Source organism: Heteronotia binoei, chromosome 12 (assembly GCF_032191835.1).
Source record: "Heteronotia binoei isolate CCM8104 ecotype False Entrance Well chromosome 12, APGP_CSIRO_Hbin_v1, whole genome shotgun sequence".
Taxonomy (NCBI): Eukaryota; Metazoa; Chordata; class Lepidosauria; order Squamata; family Gekkonidae; genus Heteronotia; species Heteronotia binoei.
The window spans coordinates 56,943,231-56,961,129 of NC_083234.1; the positions used below are offsets into that span (position 1 = coordinate 56,943,231).

At 45.1% G+C, this 17,899-nt stretch overlaps 2 protein-coding genes and 1 non-coding gene across 4 annotated transcripts; 2 read left to right on the forward strand and 1 right to left on the reverse strand.

Annotated features, from left to right (window-relative positions):
- Positions 1–7,150, forward strand: RPL12 (ribosomal protein L12). Of its 2 annotated transcripts, XM_060251260.1 has the most exons (7): positions 1–193; positions 1,825–1,898; positions 2,621–2,719; positions 4,540–4,621; positions 5,338–5,424; positions 6,847–6,959; positions 7,056–7,150. In XM_060251260.1, the coding sequence occupies exons 1-7, from the start codon at positions 157–159 to the stop codon at positions 7,059–7,061; spliced, it is 498 nt and encodes a 165-aa protein (XP_060107243.1). In that variant the 5' UTR covers positions 1–156; the 3' UTR covers positions 7,062–7,150. The 2 variants fall into 2 exon arrangements, with proteins under 2 accessions (XP_060107243.1, XP_060107242.1); XM_060251259.1 differs by having other exon boundaries at positions 49–193; positions 6,847–7,150.
- LOC132580822 (small nucleolar RNA SNORA65) lies at positions 5,113–5,244 on the forward strand. Its single transcript, XR_009556096.1, has one exon. It is a non-coding gene; the product is annotated as a small nucleolar RNA SNORA65 (small nucleolar RNA).
- Positions 7,151–7,890: 740 nt separating the features above from the next.
- On the reverse strand, positions 7,891–17,156 carry STPG3 (sperm-tail PG-rich repeat containing 3). The gene is made up of 7 exons (XM_060251258.1): positions 16,871–17,156; positions 15,173–15,240; positions 12,579–12,713; positions 11,855–11,943; positions 10,373–10,484; positions 8,846–8,971; positions 7,891–8,138 (listed from the first exon to the last, which is right to left on the reverse strand). Exons 1-7 carry the CDS (start codon positions 16,984–16,986, stop codon positions 8,005–8,007), a joined length of 780 nt encoding a protein of 259 aa, XP_060107241.1. The 5' UTR covers positions 16,987–17,156; the 3' UTR covers positions 7,891–8,004.
- Between the last annotated feature and the right edge of the window lie 743 nt (positions 17,157–17,899).

Here is a 17,899-nt window from a genome sequence, read left to right on the forward strand (position 1 = left end):
ATGACGCAAAATCTCGCGAGATCTCAGCGACTATATGATCTGAGATCGCGGCGGGGAGATTCTCTTGCCATCTTTACGGCAGAAAGGGGGTTATCGTTACTCCGTCTATCCGTTGCCATCCTTCCCGGTGCTTAGCCCGGCCCTCTTCGCGACGCCATGCCGCCCAAATTCGACCCCAACGAGATTAAAGTCGGTAGGTATTAGAGCCCCAGCCTTCTGGACTCGGTGCTGGATTCGAGTTGCGGTGTGCCTGGTATGCCTTTCCGTGATTTAGGCCTGGTTAACGCATGCCGACGAAGAATGTGGGAGACTGGAGTTCTCCATTTCGGACTGCGGGTGGAGGATCCCAGTTCGGAATCTTTCTCCTTTCTATAATTTCTCTGTGAATTGAAAACCAACTTAGTAAGCATTTTAAGGGAGTGACGGCTTTCTTCCTACTGCGTTAGCATTCTGTGAGTAGAGAGGTTTGCATTTATAAATTCGAAAACTGATACCCACCACCTGCTGCCCGAAATGGTGCCGTCCATTTTACAGCTATAAGGATTTGCCATTCATTCTCTTAAATGCGTGAACACAAATTGTGCAGAACAAAGCATATACGAATGGCTAGTTTGCGCTTCAAGCTGCCTTTACTTGTGTGTAATATAATGGTTTGTATCGTTATTAGAGTTTGGCTTTGCATTTTCTTAATACCCTAAGGTCTTGAGTACTCTTTATTCACTGTGTAGTACATCAGATGTTATTTGGATTTGGGTTTTTTATCCTATTTTGCTTATAGTGCTGTAATAGTCCAATGTATGTAAGATGGAAACACGAATTTAGGCATATCTGGTTTGAATGTTGACCTCTGCCATGAACAAAAACGGAGGGTGTTGGAAAGACAAGCAGCAGTCGGTGCCCAACCCCCCATCCGATCTAATATGGGGGAAATAAAGCAGTGAGGCTAATCACAAAATGAGGCTGCTGAAGTTTACCCTGCAGAGACGACGACTGAGGGGTGTTATGATCACCATCTTCAAGTACTTGAAGGGCTGTCATATAGAAGATAGTGTGGAGTTGTTTTCTGTTGCTCCAGAAGGTCGGACCAGAACCAATGGGTTGAAATTAAATCAAAAGAGTTTTTGGCTGAACATTAGGGAGAACTTCCTTACAGTTAGGGTGGTTCCTCAGTGGAACAGGCCTCCTCGGGAGGTGGTGAGCTCTTCTTCCTTGGAGGTTTTTAAACGAAAGCTAGATGGCCATCGGACAGCAATGCTGATCCTGTGAATTTAAGCAGATCATGAGGAGGGGCATCATGTGTAGATTTTCTCTTTTTTACAATGCTGTGATTGGGGATGGATAAAGGTCACTGTGGGAGCGTCACATCACAGTAGGAAGGATTTGAATTTACATCTCCTTGGTCCGAATTCATCCATCATCATCTATATGAGATTAGAGAGTTCACCCAGTATAAAAGCTTCATTCTGCATCCTTTTATAATAGGAAGGATTGCTGTTGCAAACCACATTGGTTGCTGTAGGGGTTGCTTGACTTCCATAAGACATAGGTCTGTATGTTTGGGTACATTTGTACTCCTAGCTTTTTCCCCATTTGGAGAACCCAAAGCAGCTTACATAGTTTTTCTCTTTGCTTTTTTATCATCACAACGACGCGTGAGGTAGGTTTGGTTATAACTCTTCCCATTGCTGCTCATTCTGTATACTTTAAGAGGTTTCACTACGTGTGGTAGTTGTCTGTGTGAGCTGCAGCCCCAGAACAAAGGGTTACGTACATGTGTTTGTGTGCCTCTTCTGACCTTGCTTGCAATTTATTTTTTCCTCACAGTGTACTTGAGATGCACTGGAGGTGAAGTTGGTGCCACTTCTGCGTTGGCTCCTAAAATTGGACCCTTGGGTTTGGTAAGCATTTTGATATGCCTTGTTTAGTTTCAGGGCTGTTGAATTAAGTTGAATTGTTACATTCACCATTTAACCTGGATGTCCTGACCAGTATGATGAGTATCTGCTTTAAAAGGATTGGCTGAGGGGAAATTTTATGATGTAACTTCAGGACCTGTTTAATCTTATAAATAGACACTTTCAGACTGGGAAAGCATTTTAGGATATCTAAATAGATTATCAACATGGCACAAGAGTAATTTAGGCCAAGTGGCCATCTTTTTATGAAACAGCAGGAAGGTAGTCCAGTTGATGATTGGAGAAAAGGTTGTTGTAAAACAGTATTGGGGGGGGGGGGGCTGCACCAGATTGAGGTCACTTTGAGAATTCCCTAAAAGCTGGGGTTGACCATTGGGCAGAGTAGGCACAAACAGGGTGTTTTTGAGATAGGGCCAGGGGTGGAATGGCCACTGTTCATGACTTCCATATGCTGCTGTTTAGTGACTGGGCTGGCAGGTCAAAATGGTGAGTTGGGTTTGGTTTACTGCTCGGGCACTGTCCTAGATGCTTTGAGTCAGAGCCGGCTTCTTCCTCTGTGCCAAGTGACTCCTGGATCCACAGCCACCCAACAGAACCATCCATTTCCCTAAAACAAAGCCAGCCATGTCAGGTGGTATACTTTTGCTTGTTGCGCTGCCACTTTCTAGATCAGCAGTTCTTATTGTGTGTGCTTCTTCTTCCAGTCTCCCAAAAAGGTTGGGGATGACATTGCCAAAGCCACAGGTGACTGGAAAGGGCTGCGAATCACTGTGAAGCTGACCATCCAGAACAGGCAAGCTCAGGTACAGAGAACGCCACAAGGGATGGCTCTGGAGCTGAAGCACAGGGTTCCCAAATTGACCCGCTTTGCTGATGCTGCGAGTCGTAAATCCCGGCAGGGTCGACTCAGCCCTTCATCCTTCCGAGGTTGATAAAATGAGTACCACGCAGCTTGCTGTGTGGGAGGCTTTGAGGACTGGGCCTCAGAAGAAAACTGTCCTCCGGTAATGGGATGTTGAGATGGCAGCAAAGGCATGCTGGGGGTCTGGGTTAAGTTGCTGAAATGCTGCTTCTTGATGGGAGCATCTGGTGATTTATAAGGATGGCAAGGGAGGGTTTCATGACCTGAAGCTATAGGCAACGGCTGGAGGTCCTGCAGTACAGCAGCCTTGCTGAAACTAAGCAGATCTGGTTTTGTCAGTGCTGGATGCAAGATCTTGTACATACTTGCCTTGTGGTTCACTAATGGAAATAAACTGGGTTATAAATAATAGCAATCTCAAGTGCCATCTCTAAATCCCATAAATTCTTTGGACTTTGTATTGTATTTTGGGTCATAGTGTTGTCCATATGCAAACCAAACCCTGGAAGATAGATCAGTCTTGTTCCATGGGCTGGAGATTGAAGAAAGGAGCTAGGCTCCAAGGTTCACCTGGTGACTTTATGGTGGAGGCATGATTTGAACTAGGATTCCTGGGTTTGTGTCTCACAGCTCAGCCATTATGTTGCTGTGGTGATCTAAAGACACTAATTACTATTGAAGATTATTCTGTTGGTTTGTTAGGTCCTTTAAAAAAAAAAAAACAACTGCTGCGTTTGTTCATTCTTTATTTTATCTTCTCATCTATCTCCCAGGGTTGTACTGGCTGCCACCAGCCTGAGATGGTACAGTAGGGTTTGACCTGTGGTCTCCATTCCAGCATTCAACCATTATATCATGTTGGCGGGAGAGACTGATGTCATCTGCTGCTTGCCTGCCCCCTAGTGGCTTACTGTATATTTGCCATAATTTACCCTTTCCAACATGTTAACTGTTGGGTAGTACGGTTGTATGTCTGGTGGTGACTACTGCCAGATACAGTTTTTGGGAGTTGAAAAAGGCAATATTGAGTTAACGGGATGATGTCTTTGCCCTTGAAGTAGAGATGACAATTGCAGAATTACTGCTGACTTAAAACGTGGATCAAGGAATAAGACAATCCCACAAAGGACTGGGTTTTTTTAATGCCCACATTCATTGCATATGGAACCTGATAGAATGGTGGGAGTTGAGTTGTACAATCTGTGCCTTAGAGCTGTGGCCTCCAATGTCTTGTAGTCTTTTAGCTTCCTTACAGCCACCTGCCACCATGCCTTTCGTGCACCAGTGACTGGCATGTTCCAGTGGTAGGCTGAGAGCAACAATCCCAGCTTAGGAAGCAGGGCTCTTCCCTTTGGCCATGGTGAGTTCTGTGCCGAAAAGCTGGAAACACAAACTGCCACTTATACTTATTTCCTTATGAAATTGGAAGTCTGGGGGCTCCAGCAGCTGTGGAGAGTAGCTAGGAAAGAATGTGATGATGGCAGGCATTGTGTGGTGATGTGGATTGTGAACCACTTCCTGAGTGTGAAGGACTAGAGATGGTGTTGGAAGGGACCTGCTTGGGAGAAGGGCAATTGCTCTCTGTCGGCAGAAAACCTGTCCTGACCAAGTGATGGGAGGGCAGTATCTTACCATTGGCTGGAGGAAGGCTTCAAGCCTTGCCAAGTGGAATGGTCGGCTACCGACCATTAGCCAGCCTCTCTTCTTCATCCTCCCTCGCCATCAGTTTAACAAGACTCCAACTTGGCTTCTGCCCTCCAGATTGAAGTGGTCCCATCAGCCTCCGCCTTGATCATCAAAGCTCTGAAGGAACCACCCCGTGACCGCAAGAAGCAAAAGAACAGTAAGTTTCCTCGAGTGGGCATGGGGGTGGTGTCTGTACCTCGGTCTGGTTGGGTAAAAGAGGTGGTGGTGTATGACTCAGGTTGGTAACACCAATCAATCCTTTATCCCCTCTGGCCATAACCTGAACAGTGTACAACTTTAACCTGTGAGTAGTCAGAACATGACTGACATGTAGAATATTTGCAAGGGGGTGGTATTCATGTGGTAGGCTAAATTTAAACATGCTTTGTTATCTGTCACTACTACCAGTCAGTCTTGGGAGCTATACTTCATCAGTAACAAAGCTGCTGCTGAAATATGGAAAGGGCAAGAAAAACAAAAGTACTTACTCAAAATGAGGTTTGCATGGCAGGGAGCCAACATTAATGCTTAAAACCCATTGTGGGGAGAGCACAGGCATTGTTTACTTAGGATGCTGTTTTACTTCCAAGTGCCTTCAATGGACAGTGCTGCTATATTCCGCACAGCCATGGGGATGCGCAACAGCCACCCGCCACTGTGCCTGCCTTGCATTCAGCTGTGGCTAGCACAGTCCAGTGGTGAGCTAAGAGAAAAAACCCATTCATGGAAACAGGGTTGCTCTCTCTGTGGGCAACTCTGTGCCGAAGATTGGGAACAAAAGGCAGGGAACATGTCACAGTCTTGCTGTAGGAGGGACAGCTGATAACTGTTTCCTGGGGCAGAATGATGGACTTTATTCTTCCTTCATTGCAGTTAAGCACAGCGGCAATGTCAGCTTTGATGAGATTGTGAGCATTGCCAGGCAGATGCGGCACAGGTCCTTGGCCCGGGAGCTCTCTGGTAAGAGATGGAATAACATGTGTGCAATGGAGGGTTGTGCCAACTCTTGTATGATGCTTGGCAGGCTGAGGAAACTGCTAGTCATCCCATCAGTTGCATAGTTCAGTAGTGTCCGCTCACTGGCACTACCTCTTAGACATCCGAGGCTTGGGTCGTCTCTAGCCCTTCTTCCCCAGATCTTTTAAGCTTATGCAAGTTGCTAACTCTTTGAGAACAATTAAGACCTCATGTATTAGGTATGCAGACTAAAGATTTTTTACTTAAAACTGCCTAGAAGGGGAGACCTATGTATGATTATACTTAGATGTGAAAGGGACTGACTATCTGGTATATTTGACTGGCCCAAAGTCTAATTTCAAGACAAAGTGGGGATTGGAACTCTGATCTCCCAGACAGTAATTGCAGCCACTTGACCATGTTGACTCTCTTAAAGCTCCTGGCTCTTCCGCAATGTCTTAACTGTAACATAGAGCAGAAGAGTAGGTTTTTATACTTTGCTTTTCTCTGTCCTGAAGAGTCTGAAAGTGTCTTGCAATCGCCTTCCTTTCCTCTCCCCACAACAGTCACCTTGTGAGGTGGATGGGTCTAAGAGAGTTCTGAGGGAACTGTGACCCGGCAAGCTTCATATGGAGGAGTGGGGAATCAAAACTGATTCTCTAGATTAGAATCTGCTGCTCTTAACATCTACACTAAGCCTTTGGATCTCTCTGTAACCCTTCCCCTATCTTTAACAAAATCTTTTTGCCCTCTGAAGTCCAATCTCAAGAGAATGTTTGTTGGCCTGTTCAGCCCTGGCAACAAGATCCGTTTCCTATTTAGTGACTACTCTGAGCCAAAACCCACAACTTGGTGCTGCATTGAGTGTTGGCCATGCATAATACTTGGGTGGTTTGTCCCACCCAACAGGAGGTGTTGGGTTTCATCTTCTTTGAAACTGTGTCCTGCATCCTTGAAGCCCTAAATTCTATTACCAGAAGAGCAGGGATTAGCTGCAGACACTGGGCAAAAAACTGGATATGATCAGATGAGTTCTCATTACTTCTAGTGCCATATTAATTCATGTTCTTGACAGAATCCATGGCTCAAATTAAGGTCCTAAACAAGTAGCCCTGGCCTTTCGGACAGTAACCTAGCATGCCTAGAACTCTTCAGGTGTCCTTGTGCTGAAAGGATAGGCCTTCAAAATGCAGATGGGTTGAGGGAGCTTGAACAGCTGGCACAGGGTGGCCCTGTCATAGGATAAGGTGAGGTGGCTCTTTGGGGATTGACAAATTGAGAGAGGCTCCCAGATCTGACCAGTATCACACAATAGACTGCAAGTTTTGTTGAAATAAAGGGGAGCTCTCAAGTCAATTGTGCTGTGTCCTCTGCAAGCTCAGAATGCAGTTGGGTGTTGTATTCAAATTTCACTCTTTTCTATAGGAACCATTAAGGAGATCCTGGGAACAGCACAGTCCGTTGGCTGCAATATTGATGGGAGACACCCCCACGACATCATTGATGACATCAACAGTGGTGCAGTGGAATGTCCAGCGGTAAGTGCCCATCTGTTCTGAAAGAGGCTGGCAGTCTCACTGGATCCTTGACTTGGCACTACATTAAATTGGCTTATCCTTTTCCTCTCTCCACAGAGCTAAGCCCTGCAGCCCATGGGAACTCAACACAGCAAGTTCCACAGTGCTCTGCAATCCTGTGACTATTCATAATAAAAATGGCAGTTTGTCCCCATACACCTGTGTTTTGTTAAGAGGTCTGATTCTGCCTTTTGGGGGAGGAACTGCACTTCTCTCTTCCACCTCACACCTGTTCTCAAGCAGGGCAGGATAAGTAAGATCAGGGCTGCATGTGACATTCTTAGTGTTGCCCTTTCGCCCACAGATTGAGCTGAAGTTGTACATATAGCAGGGTAACCAGGATTTTGTGGAAATGAGCTGAATCCAGTATGTTTTTAAATACTATAAGCATGGCTGCTGTCCTGACTTACCTGTGGAGGAATAGGGGTATTGGGTGGGTTTAAACACGAGAGTAGTTACGTATATTTTAATGGTTAAAAAGGTAAAGCACCAGTCGTTTCCAACCCCAGGGTGATGTCGCATCATGACATTTTCTCGGCAGACTTTTTTATGGGGTGGTTTATTGTCCCCAAAACTGGATATTTAATCTTTGACTGCAGCACACTGTAGAAGTCTACAGCTTCAGGTAGCATATATTTGTGCAGACTAAATTTCCTTCTGCTCCCTTTGGAATTTGAAGTCTTAAACTTGAGGAAGCAAGGGTTGGAATACTACAGGAGCAGCAGGAAGGATTTTGAGAAGGTAAAGCTGCCTTACTCATTTCCTTAGTATTTAGAAACTCCTTTAGGAGCTTCTGTTTCACATGCACACACCAATAATTCTGCTGTGTCTCAGGTAGATGGTTTTCTCAACCCTTCATCCTCTTGTGACTGCAGATATTCAGCTGACTAAGAACAGTAGGGAAGGTGCTCTGTTTTTAATAAATTCCAGGCTGTAATTCATAACATGAGCTGCCTTGAACGCTATATTGGAGCAGGAGAGTGCTGCTTGGTGAACACCTGCAGGATTACAGTGTTGAAAATGGTCCTGTTTCGTGCTTTTTGGGTCTCCTCACACCTTGGATGAAGAAGCTTGGTGAGCTGGGCAAGCGGGCAGTGTGCCCCGTCTCCACATTGTAAGTGCCAGGCCCTGGTGTGCCTTCTGCAAAACAGAACAGAGCTGTGATGTGCCTGGGCTTACAAGAACTTAATGCCCACCCAAGAATACAATATGGATGTATTAGCAATTAAAGTGCTGAATACCTAATACACAAAACAATTCTTGCCAATTTCAATAAAGTATCTATTATAGATAACAGATCAATTATCTCAGTACCTAGTTGAGCATTTCTCAGTATCTTTGACCACATCAACATTACTGTATATATTCTGCACAGTAATTCACAGCACTGTTAGTATCCCTGTTCTATTCAGTAAGTTCTAGCTAACAATACAGCAGCTCAACCTAGCATACCAATGTCAACTGAAGACCTGAAATCATAGAGGTACTGAGAAGCAATACCTGCCCCACCCCCCCCAAAAAGACAGCAAAACAGAATATCTACTTTCGTAGCTCAGATGCTATAAAAAGCCCTGTTGTGTATGGTTACCACTTCTGCTTTCATGGGAGTTGAAAGTGGGACCTTGGAAGCTAATCTTAAGTGGAAGAATGCTGGTATGAACAGCATGAGCCTTGTGCATTAAAGTGGGCCAATACAATCTTATTTCAAATCCCATTTCTGAGTAGTGCACAACTGGCTGTGTCCCAGAGTAGTCCCTTTGTTTCAGCACTTGAATCCACTTTCCTGTGGGGACTGGCTGTGGTGCAGTGGGACAGCATGTTTTACATGCAAAAGAACCATTACTTACCTCTGCTTGCCCACCTATATGTATGTTGTGGTGCAGGACTGATAATGAAGGATGGAGCTCTCTGTAGCACCTGCCGATAGCCACTTCCTGTGTTGTATTTGTTGGGTGCTGGTTCATATGGAGCATCTGCAACAAAGACTGAGGGATGAGAAGGGAAGGGGCAAAGGACCATTGAAGCTGGAGCAACAAACTAGGAAGCTGTTGCAGTTACTATAAAGTGATCAGAGGAAGCTGTGTCGAGGCTGTGTTTCCCCTGGGCTCTGTTCATGGCCTTGTTGAACAACTAGAAGCACTAGTGAAGGGGGAAAGTAGGTCTATTTGAGCAGAGTCCTCCAACCTGCCTGTTGATATATTCCATGGCATCCACTTGCTTCTCCAAGACAAAGGCCCAATCCTGGCTTTTCTCCTCTATATTTAGGAGCTGCTTCAGGCCTAAGAGGCATTGCCTTCATTTCTACAGAGAGCCCCCATTAGAAAAAGCACCCCCCCCCCATCTGTGTACACTGAATTTGTGATTGACCTCTGACCCCATGGGAACTATTTTGTTACATTACCCATTGGCTGTTCTCAAAATTCCAAAAATGTCCACAAGGTTGGGATGCCTGGTTTAAAGGCAGGGGCAAGGTTTGGGGAATTCCAAGTGTTATTTCCTGTCCAGCTATGAAGCCACTGGAGAGTAAGGGAAAGAGTGCTTAATTAGGACTGGGGAGATTCTGGTTCACATGGTTCCAACTTGAAGCTCACTAGGTGATCTTGCGCTAGACATTCTCGACCTAATTTACCTTAACAGGCTTGTGAGGATAAAATGGAGGGGAAAGCCCACGTATGCTGCTATACGGTACTCCAAGGAAAGGTGGAATTTAAATGGGTTAAACTCATAGGATAGTCTTTGGGTTGGCCAACTTGGACCACCTTGTGAAACACCTGAGAAAGAACAGGTAGTTACAAGCATTCTTTGTGTAGTGTCTTGCTCTGGTCATATTCAAAAAGCTGTTAATCAAAACTTGAAATTATTTTCTCATTGTGCTGAGAAAGATATAGAGGCTACTTCTCAGGAGAGGAAGATGGGACATCCCCAATCATTCACTGAGAACTTTATCAGAAATCAAGACTTGCTTAGGACAGAGGCAGTCCTGGTAATAGCCCATGTGTGGCAAAATTATCCTTTAGGCTTGGCAGGATAACATAACTGGCTTACCAAGTATGCCTATGTTTGCTTTCTAGCCAGACGTTGATCCCTAAAGTGGCTCACAAATATCAAAATCCAGTGCAGATACAACTGTTGTCTAGTTTGGAATATGTTGAACCCAAGTGAACTGTGTTAGAGGATGAGTGTATGGAGCTCTTTTCAGGGCATCAAAGGGTGCAGTATATGTGCCCATTGGGGCACAGAAAACAGTCTGAAACAGAATTGCAGAGCAGTTAGGCTCTAGATTAGAGTATAACTACTGAAAGAAGACTAGGCAGGTAGCTCCTGATCTGGAGCCTTCATGGAGGACAGAAACCCTACAAAGAATGAATCCTCACCTTTGCTGGTAAAGGAAAAGACCCCCTTCTGTCCAAAAGAATAGCTGGGACTGCTTGGTCTATTGGCTGGTTTGGCATCTGGGGGCTGACTGTAGTGGAATGGAGATGGCCACTGCAACACAGAGATAGGGCTGAATTATGAGATTCCTCGTACAAAGTATGTTTTCTCCTTCCTAAAACTTAAAAGCTGGGGAGGCAGGAAGGAAGAATGCAGGTGAGAAATACTCTTCACATAATGGAAGAACCACGCCCAGTGCTAATGCAACCATGTTTAGTGGAAAGGGATCATGGCGCAGAGTGTGTTTAGTTTTTCTTTTTTGAGGCTCAGCACATGGCAAGATGTTATTCCCTGATTTGCATTAGAATTAATTTGGGCCATATTTAGAAAGTGCATGTATTTGAGAAGTACTTGTAGAGCATTCTAGTACGTGGAGGCCTTGGATCAGGGCCGGCCCTCCTACTAGGCAAACTAGGCATTTGCCTAGGGCACCAGGCTGCGGAGGGTGCCAAATTAGACCCTCCCGACTGGCGCCATAGGCAAATGCCCAAGTTTTGCCACCTGGCCAGCACACAGTCTCTTTATCACTCCCTGAGCACTCCTGGACGCTCAGGGAGCGATACAGAGATTGCATGCTGGCCAGAAGCCCTCCCCACCCCTCTCTGATAATTCTGATCTGTGTGCCAGCTAGGAGCGCACCCCACCCTTCTCTGATGATTGGATTCATCAGGGAGAGGTGGGGAGGGCTTCTGGCCGGCTCACAGTCTCTGTATCGCTCCCCGAATACAAGGATGCTCAGGGAGCGATACAGAGATTGTGCGCCAGCCAGTAGCCCTCCCCGCCCCTCTCTGATGATTCCAATCTGCACACTGCCTGGGAGCCTTCCCTGCCCCTCACTGATGATCGGAATCATCAGGAAGGGCCAGCCCTGCCTTGAATTCAGCAGGAGCTCATAGGAGCACAGCTCCTGAACCGTTCTGAGAGTTCCCCCTCCTCCTGCACCTTGTCCATTGAATAATAGGTGCAGCTGCATAACAATCCCTGGATTAGGAGAGTGGCCAGCCAGCCACCAGGAGCTTTGCCACATCCCCAGGAGCCCTCATTAACCCCTGGAGAAGCCCACACCACCCTTTCTCCTCTTATGTGATTTGGGCGATGGGTGGCTTGCTGGCCTTTTGACTGTGTGTGGGGTGGGGGGGGGCAGGAGAGCCCCAGGCAAGCAAGGCCTGCAGCCAGCCCAAGCAGGCCTCACTTGCCGGGGGCTCTCCTTTCTTGCATTGGGTTGCTTTTGGCTGGTGGGGGGCGGCATATGCTAATTAGTTATGCTAATGAGCACCATCTATTTTTCTACAAAATGACCCCTGAGTATGTGTGAAACTATATAGCAAGTGATCCCCCTTCTCTGCATTTCTAGGCCCTTTGTTCTACCTCTGATCTGATTGGGTTCAGCTCAAAAACATCCCACCCCATCCTGCAAAACATACATTTGTCTCGCGGTTAAAATCAGCTTTCTTGGTGAAAGGGTTCTTGCTCTGGAACCAAGTCTTCTGCCAGGAACGGCGCCCTCCACCCTCTGGAGAGATGGAGAAGATGGAAAGAAGTTGCAGCAGAGAAGGGTACTGCAGGAACAAGCATGTGTCTTAAACAGAGTGCCTGGCCTGGACTCAGCCATCATCCAAAGGGATCAATGATCAGGTGATGTGGTTTTCCCACCACTTTGAACACTGATGCTGAGAAACTTCCCAAAATTAGACTTTTTATGTACACTTGCAAAACATGGTCACAAGTGGTATTCCCTCTAAGCTGCATTAGTGTGAGCTAGCTCACAGTTTTTTAGCCTCTAGCTCACATATTTTTGTCTTAGCTCAGGAAGGAAGACCCCAGAACAAACTAATTTATGCAGCAGCTCACAACTGTAATGACAGTAGCTCACAAAGTAGAATTTTTGCTCACAAGACTCCACAACTTAGAGGGAGTACTGGACACAAGCTGCCTATAATACATGCAATCCTGATGCATCAGCACTCAAACAAACAGAAACTATTCTCTTTAGGTTCTCAAATCTCATCATATCTGGTTGCCTTGTATTGTTTTTTTCTTGCCCCAGCTGACTAGACAAGTAGCTGCTTTACAGAATATCTCCAAACTGCTGTAGCCTCTAGTAAGTTACCATTTACCAGAAATCAAACATTTTCACTCCCTCAATACCTTTAGGAGGAGTCTTCCATCCAAAGGTGTAGGATGGAGCAGTAGTCTCCCTGTAGCTGACACTGGTGGGTGAGTAGGCTGCTGGCCCAGGGCTGTCCACGTTTACTGTCAGTGGGGGCCGGTTGTCAGTTCCTCCTGGATAGATCATAACAAGCTTAACTTCTGCAGCAAAAGGTAACACAAAATTCACTGGGGATGCAACTCTAATATGGAAGAGGAATAGGATCCAAGCATCTTGCAGAAAAGGTTCCCATCTAAGCAAGGAAGAAAGGAGATTGGCCTGCTTGTATGCTTTTAATAGCAACCGTTAACAGGTCCGTGGCAGAAATTCAAGTGAGGTCAGTCTTGAGTGCAAGTCACACACAGATAGTATTTATTTATTTACAACATTCGCATCCCACCTTTCTGCCCAATTAGGCCACAAGGGTAGCTAACAAAACAGCACAAATATAATACATCATAAAATGGTGCTAAAATACGTAGAAGAAACAGGACAGCAAATAAAACCGCAAGGCAGCAAGGAGGGATCACTGAGAGAATGACAAACATACAAAACGCCCTCACCTGCTGGCAGAAGATAGTAATAAAAGAGAACAAAGTAATATCTCTGGGGAGGGAGGCTGTGCAGGATTGGTGTAAATAAAAATATGAATAATTATAAGAGGGGGGCCATTACTGAGAAATCCTGAGCCCAGAAACCAACAGGGTGTATTGGAAGGAGTTTCAGGATGGCAAGCCCCACATTCTGATCTCCACCCATGAAGTTCGCTGGATAACCTCAGTTCATATATTACCTCTCAGCCTAGCCCACCACAAAGCTGTTGTGTTGGGTGGGATGGAATGTTCTCAGGAAAAAAGTCAAAGATGCATGCTCCTATTGTATTTCTTTTTAAATTTTTTTAAAGTGTGTGTTTAACTGATGGTGAGGCCTTATAATGCCTTTTTTTTTTTAACAACTGGTGGGCTAGCCTGTGTTACAGCAAAAACCAAAGGAGCTTGGGACAACTTACAGACTGAATATAGCCTCTGCTTTTGTGGTTTAGAGCAGTGGTCTTCAACCCAAGGGCTGGAACTCTCAGATGGGTAATGGAGCCCTTCCTGCTGATCCTTAAGCTTTTGTCGAGCTGCTCCCCCCTCCTTTGCTATATTTTGGAAGGGACTGCTACATAGACAGCAAGGGTGTCATAGCTACTGCCTCACTTTGCACACAGTGAGCAGCATAAGACAGCAAGGTGGAACTACCATCACATAGGTGTAGAAAAGGATTGCTTTGTGACTCTGAACCCTTTACTGGTTCCTCACTATGCTATGCTTCCTAGTACTTGACTTGTGTTTCCTGACCCCACCTGTTTTGGTCCACTGCTCATGGAAATAGCCTTGTGTGAGGTTAAATTTCTGGCTTCCCCTATTCCTGTCATGTGACTGTGATGTTTCATGACTTTATTTATGTACCTTAAAGAAAAAAAATATAGACAGTGGAATTAAAAGACCAAGAGATCCAGTCAGTGCTGTTTTGACACAAAAGCTTGAAGTACATAAGACCAATATAAGCGAAACACACCAACCATTCAGGACACACATCTTTGGTAGCAATGTTGCCTCATAACGAGCTTAAGACTACCAAGTTTTTTCCATATCATGGCCCTTATGCATGCTGCCCTCTCTCCTTGTGTGATGTATCAGCTGAGGAGTCACTGTAGTCCACAAAAGCCTCTGCTAGAATAAACCTGTTAGACTTTACAATGATATACAATAAGGTTGCCAATCCCCAGGTGGGGGCAGGGGATCCCCCGGTTTGGAGTCCCTCCCCCCACTTCAGGGTCGTCAGAAAGCGGGGGGAGGGGAGGGAAATGTCTGCTGGGAACTCTGTTATTCCCTATGGAGATTTATTCCCATAGAAAATCATGGAGAATTGATCCACGGGTATCTGGGGCTCTGGGGGGGCTGATTTTTGGGGTAGAGGCACCAAATTTTCAGTATAGCATCTAGTGCCTCTCCCCAAAATACCCCCCAAGTTTCAAAAAGATTGGACCAGGGGGTCCAATTCTATAAGCCCCAAAAGAAGGTGCCCCTATCCTTCATTATTTCCTATGGAAGGAAGGCAGTGAAAAGGTGTGCGTCCCTTTAAATGTGATGCCCAGAACTCCCTTTGGAGTTCAATTATGCTTGTCACAGCCTTGATCTTGGCTCCACCCCTAATGTCTCCTGGCTCCACCCCCAAAGTCCCCAGATATTTCTTGAATTGGACTTGGCAACCCTAATATACAAGGTGGTAGTGGTTGTTTTTTTGCTTGACCCCAAGCATCTCAAAATGTTTTTCCAATCAGCTTGACCAGTGCTGAAGTCTCAGGCTAGGATCTGGGAGACCCAGGTTTGAGCTCCCACTTTACCGTGAAACTTGCTGGGTGACCTTGGGCCTCTCAGCCTAATGTATGTCACTAGGCTGTTCTGAGGGCAAAATGGAGGACAGACCAAATTATATTGCTGTGAGGTCCTTGGAGGAAAGAGATTATTTACTTTAAAAATACACTGAAAATGTGCTTCCCTGACAATTGCCCCAAAGGACTGCCACGTCAGGCTTCCTTTCTACTTACGACTGTGCTCTCCAGAGTAAATGTTTGGGAACAGCGAAGATGTACTGGGTTCACTTGTCTGATGACTCCTGGAAACCGAACACATACAATTTGTGAGGGGAAGGAAAGGGACATGGTGCCCATATTTGAGTGATTGGGCAGTCTTTAATGGAAAGAGATTGGGAAAGAGTCCACCATGGGCCTACACTACAGGGCTGTGCCACTGCCCCACTTGGAGTACTAATATACCCAAACTGAGGAGTATTTTTTTAAAACAACAACAGGTTTTTAAATTTGTCATATGATAGCTTCCATTTAAAGGAACTCAAAATCAGTGGCTGCTGGTCCCAGCATATCAATCTGCCTTATTCTGAATCAGACCATGAGTGTATTAAGGTCAGCAGCTCTTCAGGGTCTTGGTACTGATCTTTCATATACGTAATCTGTGATGAGCTGATGACCCAATCCTTTTACTGGAGATTGGACCTGGAACATTTTGCAAGTAAATTAGATGCTTTACCTTTGAGCCACATCCCTTCCCCAGATGATATGCCACTCCACCAACCTGACCACCAAGCTCTGCCCACCCAACATTAGAGTGCTTAAAGAGGGAAAGGGGTAATGAGGCATTGTTTTTAGTTGTAATTTGCCTTGAGACTCAGCAAAAAAAAGGCAAACCACAAGCAAAGTAAATATCTAAGGAAGCTGTTATTGATTTGAGGAAGGTGTTCATTACAAGCAGGTAAAAGGTTTTGACCTTCATTTTTTTTTTAATATATCAGCTTCTGATGCTAACGGTGTTAAAATACTGTTTTGCAATAGTTTTCAATGCTAATGCTGGCCTTAGGGAGAGGCAGATGATATAGTCTTCTCAAGGAGCAGACTTTGGTGTACTATTACAGGAATGTGAAAACTCTCAATTATATTTATCTGGACAAGTGGATTTTCCAACTTAGTTTGTAACCTTTTATCGCCTTTTTAAAATTCAAATATTTAAACCCAACCTTTCTACACAAATATTTGCTAGGCAGTTTAGAAACAATAAGATTTTTAAAAAGTAAAATAATAAAACAACTTAATAAAAGTATTTAAAACTGCAGCAAAAAAGAAACACAGCAAATCAATTTAAAATAGCATCAAAACGGGAAGCTTTTCTCACAATCCTAAAACTAACCACCAGGAATTCTTTCAAAAAATACACACAAAATCTTGTGGGATAAAAACGGGGGCAATTTGATAATGAAATTCTAAATAGGAGGGGGACATTAAAGGCCTAAGATAATATAAATATTTTTGCCTGATGTATCAAAGCTAGTATAGCTGGTATTAGGATGGAGTTGCAGAGCTTGCTTGCCACTCAAGGAAAGGTCCATCTTGGCTGCTCAAGCATCTAGCCTAGGGTTGCCAAGTCTATGTTGGAAAATACCTGGAGACTTGGGATGGATCCAGGAGAAGGCAGGATTTGGAGAGGGGCCTCAGCATGGTACAATGCCATAGAGTCCATCCTTTAAAGCAGCAATTTTCTCTAAGGGAGCTGATCACTGCCAGCTGGAGATCAGTTATAAAAGCAGATCTCTAGGCCACACCTGGAGGCTGGCAACCCTAACAGCCTGTGAAAGGGGGGGGGACACTCCATGCACAGAGACTGATGAAGGTCCCAATGTACATCCTAGATGCTACAGGATGAGGTGCTTTCTTAATTTGCTCTTTCTGCTTTACCATTCGTTTTGTGCATGCCTCTTGTACAGCAAAGGTATATTTTTTGGTTTTACTGGCTGCCTGCTGTTCAGATACTTCTGTGCCGTGAACTTGGTATTTATCTGCTGGAACTCCATTCTTGCAGCAACTCACTCCTGAGGCGGCTCGTCGATGTTGACTCATGGCTTGCCTCTGACTGTCCGGAATGGCAGTCACACATTGTGTGACATCAGTGGGTTCTTGTGTTCCGCTTTGGATTCTGTTCTACTTTATTGTGCCCAGGTTCCCAAGATGGTGGAACAACAGGGAGGGACAGCATGGCAGGAAACTTGGGGTCCCAAGTAGACTCTCAAGCTCATACCTGAGGGAGAGTTAAGTAGGCACCCCAAAGAGCAGATTTTGGGCACCACGAAAGAGCAAGAAATCTTTATTATTAATTTCCCACCTCAAAATCCATATTTTCCATTAAGACTTTGGTCTATGTTGCCTTCTGAGCCTGCATACATGGAAGTGTGTATTCTCTCTCCCCTCTGGTTTTACTTAGTTATGACATATTCTGCTTTTCAAATAAATTGCCTGCCAACATAGCTTATATCAGTGACATGACAACAGCACCAACACTAAGGCTTACAAAACTATACAGACAAAATATACATAGGGGAGAAAGAGGGTGGAATACATGATTCTCCTCCATTCATCCTCACAACAGCCCTGCCAGGTAGATTGGGTGATGAGAGCGTGATTAGATCATGGTTACCCAGAAAGCTTCACATTAAAATGAGGATTTGAAACCAGGTGTCTCAGACTATAGCTCCACGCTTGAATTGCTACAGTCATACTGGTTAATCTTCCTTTGTCTTTGGCATTTTCCTGAGACATAAAGGGTGCAACCTTCCAGGAGCCCTAGACCCTCTAATTGGTGGCTGAGACCAGTGTTCTTTCCCCTCTCGAAGCCTACGGTATATCTTTTCCTCCATCTTCCTCTCTTACTACCCAATATTCCATTTCAGACTGGAAATTCTTCCAGGCAGGGATCTGTCTTCTTTTGGG

Coding starts and splice junctions, on each gene's coding strand:
- STPG3 (XM_060251258.1), bottom strand. CDS start 16,986: ATGGAGTTCCAGCAGATAAATACCAAGTTCACGGCACAGAAGTATCTG. Junction 8,972..10,372: donor CTTTTCCTTTACCAGCAAAG/GTGAGGATTCAT, acceptor TCTTTGTTGCAG/ATGCTCCATATGAACCAGCA. Junction 8,139..8,845: donor ATATAGGTGGGCAAGCAGAG/GTAAGTAATGGT, acceptor TCTGTTTTGCAG/AAGGCACACCAGGGCCTGGC.
- RPL12 (XM_060251259.1), top strand. CDS start 157: ATGCCGCCCAAATTCGACCCCAACGAGATTAAAGTCG. Junction 194..1,824: donor CCCCAACGAGATTAAAGTCG/GTAGGTATTAGA, acceptor TTTTCCTCACAG/TGTACTTGAGATGCACTGGA. Junction 1,899..2,620: donor AAATTGGACCCTTGGGTTTG/GTAAGCATTTTG, acceptor TTCTTCTTCCAG/TCTCCCAAAAAGGTTGGGGA.